Below are 7,674 nucleotides of genomic sequence, written 5' to 3'. Positions count from 1 at the left end.
GAGGCCGAGGGCCCCTCAGGTGGTCTGTGGACCTGGGGGAGGCGAGGCCCCTGCAGGCTGGGCGGGTGCGGGTTGCTGAGGGAGAGGTTTGGCACCAACAGCCATAGCCTCGGCAGGCCACGCGTGCGCTTAAGGTTGGATTTCTTTAAGGCGCTATGAAAATATGGTAGAATGGCTAAAGAGTAAAGTTAAATTTCTGTTTCTCCTGGAGGTAATCACGAGATTTCCTGAGTCCTTTTTTCAGACATATACAAGTGAATATTCAGAGTGATAGTCCACGGGGTGGAACAGTGCCCCCACATCCCTGCCCACCGGGACCGTGGACGTGGCCTTTACTGGAAATAGGATCTTTGCAGATGGGCTTAGCTGAGAGAAGGTCAGGCAGAATGAGGCAGGGCCCCAAGGGCAGCAGGAGTCCTTACAGGGAGGGCACGGGCACGGAAGCACTAGGAGCCTCAGCTTCTCCTGTTTGCCTTCCCCCCACTTGTCTAAGCCACGAGCCTCACAGGCATGCGGACTACCTCTGTCCTCTTTATGGTTGCACCAGGTCTTTCTACCGAGAGATCCCGGCCACCGGGCCTTTGTGCTCTTAGCGCAGGCCACTGAGCAGCACAGTGGCTCTCTTAGCGGGGAGCCTCTAGATCCTGGGCACAGGTGCAGCCTGGGGCCAGGTGCTCCCAGCTCCCCTACGCACATTTCCAGATTTCTGCCAGTTAGACCCATAGAGCCTATCTTCTATTAAAACATCTCCCCATATAGTTTGTTGTTTCGTATTTCCTTTTTTTCTGAAACACCTGCTCATGTCATTTTCAATTTCTTTTACCAAGACTGAGAATTTTTTTTTTAAATTTGTTTTTAAATAAAAAGATATATACACTAAGGACATCTGGTGGGCACGTGCAGGTGCAAGGAGCCCAGGCAGCCTCTGCAGGGTGGCAGTTTGTTTGCCAGGGAGACGGGAAACCAGTGCGGAAGCAAATGAGCGGAAACCGAGGTGCCAGGGACGGCCTTGAAGGGCGCGGGCGAGCGGGACCCCAAACACGTGTGACCATGCGGCGAGGCAGCCTCGGGTCCTCGGTCCGGCGACAGGGGCCCCTGGTCGCAACCGAGGCTTTGGCAAAAAGGCGGGGCGGGCGCGCGCAGGCGTCGGGGAGCCGGGGCCACCGCGGCCGCCCCGTCGGGGCCAGCCTGGGGCGGCGCGAGCGGGCAGCGCCAGGCAGTCCCGCGCTTGGCCGCCAGGTGGCAGCCGAGGCCCGGAGCTGCCCCCGCCCCCAGCACGCGGCGGGCGCCCCAGGAGGGGCGGGTGCCGGGGCGGGTCCGGGTCGAGGGTTCCTCGAGCCCCCGGGGAGGCCCGGGGTCGGGGTGGGAACCGGCTCGCCCGGCTTCCCGACCCTCCGCGCCCTGCTCTGCCCCGCGGGGCCCCTTTCCAATAGGTTAAGTGGAGAAAGGTGAGCCTGTTTCGCGCCTGCGCAGGGGGCGCGGCAGTGCCGGGGTCGCGGGGAAGCGCGGGGGCCAGGCCTCCGTCCCGCCCGCGGGCACGTCTGGAATGTGGCCCAGCCCTGAGCCTCGAGGGCCGGGGAGGGCGGGGACCGGCCTGACGGGGCAGGCCGGCTGCAAGGGCACCCTCCCTTCCCGGGTAATGCCCCGATCCTGCAAATAGGGAAACTGAGGCAGAAGCTCGGTTGGTCGTGCCTTCCCCCTCTCCCAATAAAGGCACCCTGATTTTCTGGGCTGGGGACCCTGAGAGTGGGGGTTCGCTGCAGGGAAGGGCCCTGGGGGCTGCCCCTGACCTCCGGCTGGGCCCCCCAGTCTGCCCCCGCCTCCCGCCTCGCAGTCCACTCCTCCCGGCTCCCTGCGCCCAGGCCCGCCCAGGAGCGCGGCGCGCTCAGCCTGCGCGGGGCTGCCTCGCTCTCCGGTTCCCCCACGTCACGCCCACGGGCCCCGACAGCCGCCGGCGCCCCACGAAGTCCCGCGGCCGGCCCGCGCGGGCCCTCCTCCACCGCCCGCGCCTCCGCACCAGGGGGCCCCAAGGGGCGGGCCCGCGCCCGGGAGGGCGGGGCGGCCAGGCAGCCTTAAAGCGCCCAGGCCCCGCCCAAGCCGGCGCCGCGCTCAGCCTCGCTCAGCCTCGCTCAGCCGGCACCATGGCCGAGACCGCCAAGCTCCAGCTGTTCGTCAAGGTGCTGGCGCGGGTGGGGGCGCGGCGCGCCTCTGCGGGGCCGGGCTTTCTGGGGCGGGATGAGAGGGGTCTCTGGGCAGTAGCCAAGCCCCCGTTCCCCTGCGGTGGGCTCTGGGACCTCCTGCAGGCACCGGAGGCTGAGCAGAGTGGGGGCAGCTTGGGCAAGGAAGCCCCTGGGAGTCAGGCTCCAAGGGAGGGGGCCCCAGCTCAGCTCTGAGGGAAAAGGCCAGGTGGGGAGGCGCCGAGGAAACGGCCTGGGCATTGGGGGTCAGTGTGTGGGGGGAGGCGCTGGCCCAGGCGGCCCCCCTTGGCCCTCAGGTGGGTGCCCAGGTGTGTCGACCTGCCTGTGCGGGGGCTGCCGGTCGCTGGACCCCGCCCGCCCTGATGCGCTGGGGAGCCAGTGCGGTGCCAGCCACGGAGCCCAGTTTCGCGGAGTGAATCACCGAGGAACCAGCTCGCCGGGCCCACCCCGTCGCCGCGGCCTGCCTGCTGGGCCGTGAGCCCAGGCGCCTGGCCTCTGCCCCGGCTCCGAGGGCGGAGGGCCCTGGGCGCGGCCCCGCCCCCCGCAGCGCTGCGCCCCTCCACTGCTCGGCCCATGTCGAGGGCCCTCGCCGCCCTCCTGGGCAGCCCAGGCCGGCCGGGCAGGGGCGAGCTCCTGCTCCATCCGGCGGCCTGACACCGCCTGCCCGCCCACCCCCAGGCCAGCGAGGACGGGGAGAGCGTGGGGCACTGTCCCTCCTGCCAGCGCCTCTTCATGATCCTGCTGCTCAAGGGCGTGCCCTTCACCCTGACCACCGTGGACATGCGGAGGTGAGCCTGGACACCCCCCAACGGCACCCCCGGCCTGTGAGCCCCCCCAGTGCCCCCACCGCTTGCCTCGCACTCACAGGTCCCCCGACGTGCTGAAGGACTTTGCCCCCGGTTCGCAGCTGCCCATCCTGCTGTACCACGGGGAGGCCAAGACGGACACGCTGCAGATAGAAGAGTTCCTGGAGGAGACCCTGGGGCCCCCCGAGTGAGGGTGCAGGGCTCAGGGATGAGTGGGAGCGGGTGCATGGAGGAGGCCCTGACAGGGTGGGCGGCCCCCCAAGAACCTAACAGATGCTCCCCACGCCTGCAGGTTCCCCAGCCTGGCGCCCCGCTACAGGGCGTCCTCAACAGCGGGCAATGACGTCTTCCACCGGTTCTCTGCTTTCATCAAGAACCCGGCGCCCACGCAGGACGATGGTGAGGCAACGGGGTGGGCTGGGAGGGCGCTCCCCGGCGGGTCCTCACCGCAACCCCCCCCACCACAGCCCTGTACCAGCTCCTGCTGCGTGCCCTCGCCAAACTGGACGGCTACCTGCGCACGCCCCTGGAGCACGAGCTGGCGCGGGAACCGCAGCTGCGCGAGTCACGCCGCCGCTTCCTGGACGGCGACCAGCTCACGCTGGCCGACTGCGGCCTGCTGCCCAAGCTGCACATCGTCGATGTGAGTCGGGGGCGCGGGGTGGCGGGCCAGGGACCACGGCGAGGCGGCGTGAGGCCCTGACCCGCGCCCCTTGCCCGCAGACGGTGTGCGCGCAGTTCCGCCAGGCGCCCATCCCTGCCGAGCTGCGCGGCGTGCGCCGCTACCTGGACGGCGCGCTGCAGGAGAAGGAGTTCAAGTACACGTGTCCGCACAGCGCCGAGATCCTGGCGGCCTATCGGCCGGCCGTGCACCCCCGCTAGCCACCCCCCACCTACAGAAGCGCTTCTGCTCCGTGTGCTGTGATCGGGAACAGAGGCCCCGCCGGGATTGCTGCCCTACCCCCACGCTCAGCTCGCAGTGACCTCACAGAAAAAGGACAGGAGAGAGCTGGCCGGGGGCAGCCCACCACCCACGGAGCAAGGCCCAGGCCCCGGCCTCCTGCAGTTGCGCCTGTGACAGGAATCCCAAGGACAGGACTGGGCTCCCAAACCAGTCGGGCCAGGGTGGGGCAGGAGGGCTGAAGAGGGTGGGGAGCCGAGGCGGGGACCTGGAGACCTGGGCACGGGGGCTCAAACATGTAACTGCACGGGACCTACTGTGTGCATCTGAGTGCGTGTGGGGTCTGCGTGCCGTGGCTCTGCCTGGGGGGGGGCGCGGGATGGGGTTTTACCTCCTTGAGCCCCGGCCCTGCGAGCACGGCCCCCTCGGGTCCTGGGCTGGAGGGCAGGGGAGCTGGACGGTCTGGGAAAGCAGACGCATGCCCAGCCAGACCCCGCGGAGTCTCCCCCCAGGGGCAGGGAGCCTGGGGCTGCGCTGCACCCCACCCAGGAGCTCAGGTCCCAGGGGGCCAAGCCCTCCCTCCCCCAGGCCAGCCCTCAGGAACGAGCCTGGTCCAGCCCTGAGTGTGTTTATTTGCCAGGGAGGGGTTTGAGGAGCAGCAGGAGGGGGGCGGGGGTGGGGCCTCGGGGTACCCCCTCCCCTCCCAGGCTCATTCCTGGTGGTGTCACACCTCCTGCACAGCCTTCAGGAGTCCTCGAAGTCCACGCCTCTGGCAGGTTTCTTACTGGGGACAGAGGAGAGGGTGCCCAGTGAGGGCCTGGGGCCTGGGCGTGGGCGGGAGGGTGGGCAGGGCAGTACCTCTTGAAGCCGGGGTTGATGAGCGACTCTCCAGGACACGGCCTCCTGGCTCCGGGTCCAGGGCTGCCTCTTGGAGGATCTGGGTCTGGGGGAAACAGGATGGGAAAGGATTGAGGGTCCTGCCCTGAACCTAGCAGCACCCCCAGTCTCAGCCGCACCTGCACGTGGAAAGCTCCTCTCTGGACCGTGAGGCTCAGGATGGGCTTGTTCTGGGGAAACTGAGTCACGGGCTGGCGTGGGGGGGGGGGGCACCTTACCTGGTAAAAAGAGCTGGGGCCCTGCTGGCCGGGGGCTCTTCCTGGGGCTGGCAGCGGTCTCCATCGTGGCTGGACAAGAAAGCCAGTGGGTGTCCGGCTCGGCACCAGGAAAGGGGGCATGGGCAGGGAGTCCCCGGCTTAGGCGTGGGGTACCCATCCCCACCCTACCTGCCAGCTGCCGCTCCAGCCTGCACACGTGCTCGGCCAGGCCCAGCGTGAGTGCCTGCAACCTAGGGGCTGCCTCTGGACTCGGCACCTTTGAGAGGTCAACGGTCAGGGCCGAGGGACCCCCAGAAAGGGCCAGGGATACTCTGTCCTCCTGAAGCGTCAGGGTCACAGCGTCCTGCTCGCAGGCTGTTCTGGGAAAGGAAGGGTGCTGAGAGCTGTGGCCAGGGCCACCTGCTCCCCCCGCCCCCCCACCCCCATCGTCCAGAGTACGGCCTCACCTGAGCCGGTGGATGATGTCCTCGGCAGCACTCAGGCCAAAATGGGCTTTCTGCAGGGCACAGGGGCTGGTCACCAGCTGCCTGGGACCCTGGACTCACAGGGCACCACCCCCAACCTGCCCGACCTCAGAGCCACTTGGGACCCCTGACGCTGCTGGGGCCTCCAGAGCCTGGAAGAATGTCCAGATGGGAAAGACCCCAGATTTGCCTGATGTGAGCGCCACCTGAACTACAGCTACCGCAGACGGGTGTGGGGGGGGGGGGGAGTCCTGTGCCCAGACCACTCTCGGGAATCCCAGACCCCCTTCTCCCCAAAGGCATGGGCGCTGCGGGATCCCAGGCCCGCCCTGACGTTCCCGCTACCCACAAGGGCCGCAAGGCTGTCCGGCGTGTAGCAGGTGCTCCAAAGCTCCGCGGCGTCGGTCACCCTGGGCAGGAGGGGGCGTCAGGCGCGAGCGGCAGCAGGACCTTCAGGAACCCCGCGTCCCCGCGAGCCGCCCCCGCCACTCACTGGAGGTTGAAGCCGCCCCCGTCCCCGCTGCCCTCCCCCTCGCAGTAGCACACGAAGCGGGGGCGCCCGGGGCCCGCCGGCAGCGTGCAGAGGGGCGGCAGCAGCGGCGGCGGCACCATGGCATCCCGCAGCGGAGGGGCGCGGAGGGGCCTGCGGGAGCCGGGCAGAGGCGGAGCCTGCTGCGGGGCTCCGGGCGCCTGCGCGCGGGCGCTTCCGGAGTCGGGCTTCGGGCGCCTGCGCAGAGAGGAGACTAGCCGCGGGCGGGGCTTCCAGAGCCCAGGGGGGCGGCGCCTTCGGCGGATGGGCGGGTTTGGGCGGGGACTGGCTGTGGGGCGGGGCCTCCGGCGGGGCGGGGCCTAGGCTGGTTTTGGGTCTTCCGGCGCCTGCGCAGGGTGGGGCTCGGGGCTCCCCGGGGCCGGGGTCGCGCCTGGGCGGGGCCTCCGGAGCCGGGAGGGGCGGAACCTGCGCCGATGGGCGGGGCGGGGCTCCCAAACACGAAAAGAAATCGGCAAAACCTAAATATGGGCCGTGTTTACGTGGGTATCTACAAAACGCTGTCCACAGCCCACAGCAATCGGCTTTTCCTAGGTAGTGAGCAATTCTATCAGCGTGGGGTCCGCGTTGGTAGGGGGGCGCGATGTGGGCGGGGCCTCCAGCTCCGAGGAGGTGAGGGGCTGGGGAGGGCGGAGGGAGGACGGGCCAGCGTCCGCCCCACGACACGGAGCCCGCGGAAGGGCAGCCGCAGACAGGAGCGAGCGGACGGGGAGGGAGGAGGGCAGCCCGGAGCTGGGGTCAGAGGTCAGGGGAAGACGGCGTTCCCAGAGCGGGGAGACGGCTGTCCCCCGTGCCCCCACCTCCAGGTGGGGGAGGCTGAGCAGGGGCTGCGCTGGGGCCGTGGTGGGGCAGGAGCTCAGGGGCACCGCGACCTGTGCTGGCCTGGGGGGTGGGAGTCCCACCCGCTCGCCGGAGTCGGGGGGGCCACGTCACCTGCTTCACCAGTGACGGAGTGGCAGTGCCAGCACGACCTGCCGGCGCCTGCGGCTAATCGGGCTTGGAGCAGAGCTGCCAATCCACAGTGTGGGAAATGTGCTTTCTTCGTGCAGGCAGGCAAGTGGCGGCTAATTTGTCATCGCGGCAGTGCTAGGCCCGAAGGGTGTGAAAGGGGGTGCTGGGGAGGCTGAGGGGGGCTCCGGCGGTGAGGAAGCAGAGGCAGGAGCGTTCACGGCCCCTCCTCCAACGGGTGGTAATTCCCCCTGCATGGGCCAGGCTAGTTGTCTACTGCTGCGTCACAGCCACCCCAGATGGGGTGGGGGGTTGGAGCAGGCCCTGCCCCGGTAGCTGACCAGGATCCTCGAGGGCTCTGCCGAGGTGGGGCCGGGCTGGGCCGGGAAGGCCTTCGCCCGTGAGCCTGGACTTCGGAGAAGCACAGGAAACTTGGACACGGTCTGTGAGTAGACGCCAGAGAGGAGCGGGCTCGCCACGCGACGGCGCAGACGGAGCCACGCCTAGCCCGAGACAGAGGCAGCGCACCGGGGCCTGGCGCGACCTTGCCGCGGGCTCCTCACGTCCAGAGCTGAGACAGTAGATTCCGTCGTGCGAGCCGAGTGGACTCGGCGCAGCCCTGGAAGACGCGGGCATGCATCGTCGGCCGTTGATCTTGGTCCCGTTTGGGCTGGGTGCTGGGCTGGCTTGGTGCT

At 68.9% G+C, this 7,674-nt stretch overlaps 2 protein-coding genes across 3 annotated transcripts; one reads left to right on the top strand and one right to left on the bottom strand.

The window, feature by feature from the left end:
- The first annotated feature begins 2,073 nt into the window (after positions 1–2,073).
- On the top strand, positions 2,074–4,217 carry CLIC3 (chloride intracellular channel 3). The gene is made up of 6 exons (XM_004481979.5): positions 2,074–2,177; positions 2,877–2,986; positions 3,066–3,191; positions 3,297–3,403; positions 3,472–3,647; positions 3,728–4,217. Exons 1-6 carry the CDS (start codon positions 2,142–2,144, stop codon positions 3,884–3,886), a joined length of 714 nt encoding a protein of 237 aa, XP_004482036.1. The 5' UTR covers positions 2,074–2,141; the 3' UTR covers positions 3,887–4,217.
- Positions 4,218–4,517: 300 nt separating this feature from the next.
- On the bottom strand, positions 4,518–6,178 carry PAXX (PAXX non-homologous end joining factor). 2 transcript variants are annotated; one of them, XM_023585598.3, is made up of 7 exons: positions 5,978–6,178; positions 5,834–5,894; positions 5,467–5,516; positions 5,189–5,379; positions 5,021–5,089; positions 4,764–4,848; positions 4,518–4,685 (listed from the first exon to the last, which is right to left on the bottom strand). In XM_023585598.3, exons 1-7 carry the CDS (start codon positions 6,094–6,096, stop codon positions 4,535–4,537), a joined length of 726 nt encoding a protein of 241 aa, XP_023441366.1. In that variant the 5' UTR covers positions 6,097–6,178; the 3' UTR covers positions 4,518–4,534. The 2 variants fall into 2 exon arrangements, with proteins under 2 accessions (XP_023441366.1, XP_004482040.1); XM_004481983.5 differs by having other exon boundaries at positions 4,518–4,689; positions 5,978–6,176.
- Between the last annotated feature and the right edge of the window lie 1,496 nt (positions 6,179–7,674).

Source organism: Dasypus novemcinctus, chromosome 8, assembly GCF_030445035.2.
Source record: "Dasypus novemcinctus isolate mDasNov1 chromosome 8, mDasNov1.1.hap2, whole genome shotgun sequence".
NCBI classification, from domain to species: Eukaryota; Metazoa; Chordata; class Mammalia; order Cingulata; family Dasypodidae; genus Dasypus; species Dasypus novemcinctus.
The sequence above is the reverse complement of the archived record's forward strand: the minus strand, read 5'-3'. Positions and strand labels throughout refer to the sequence as shown.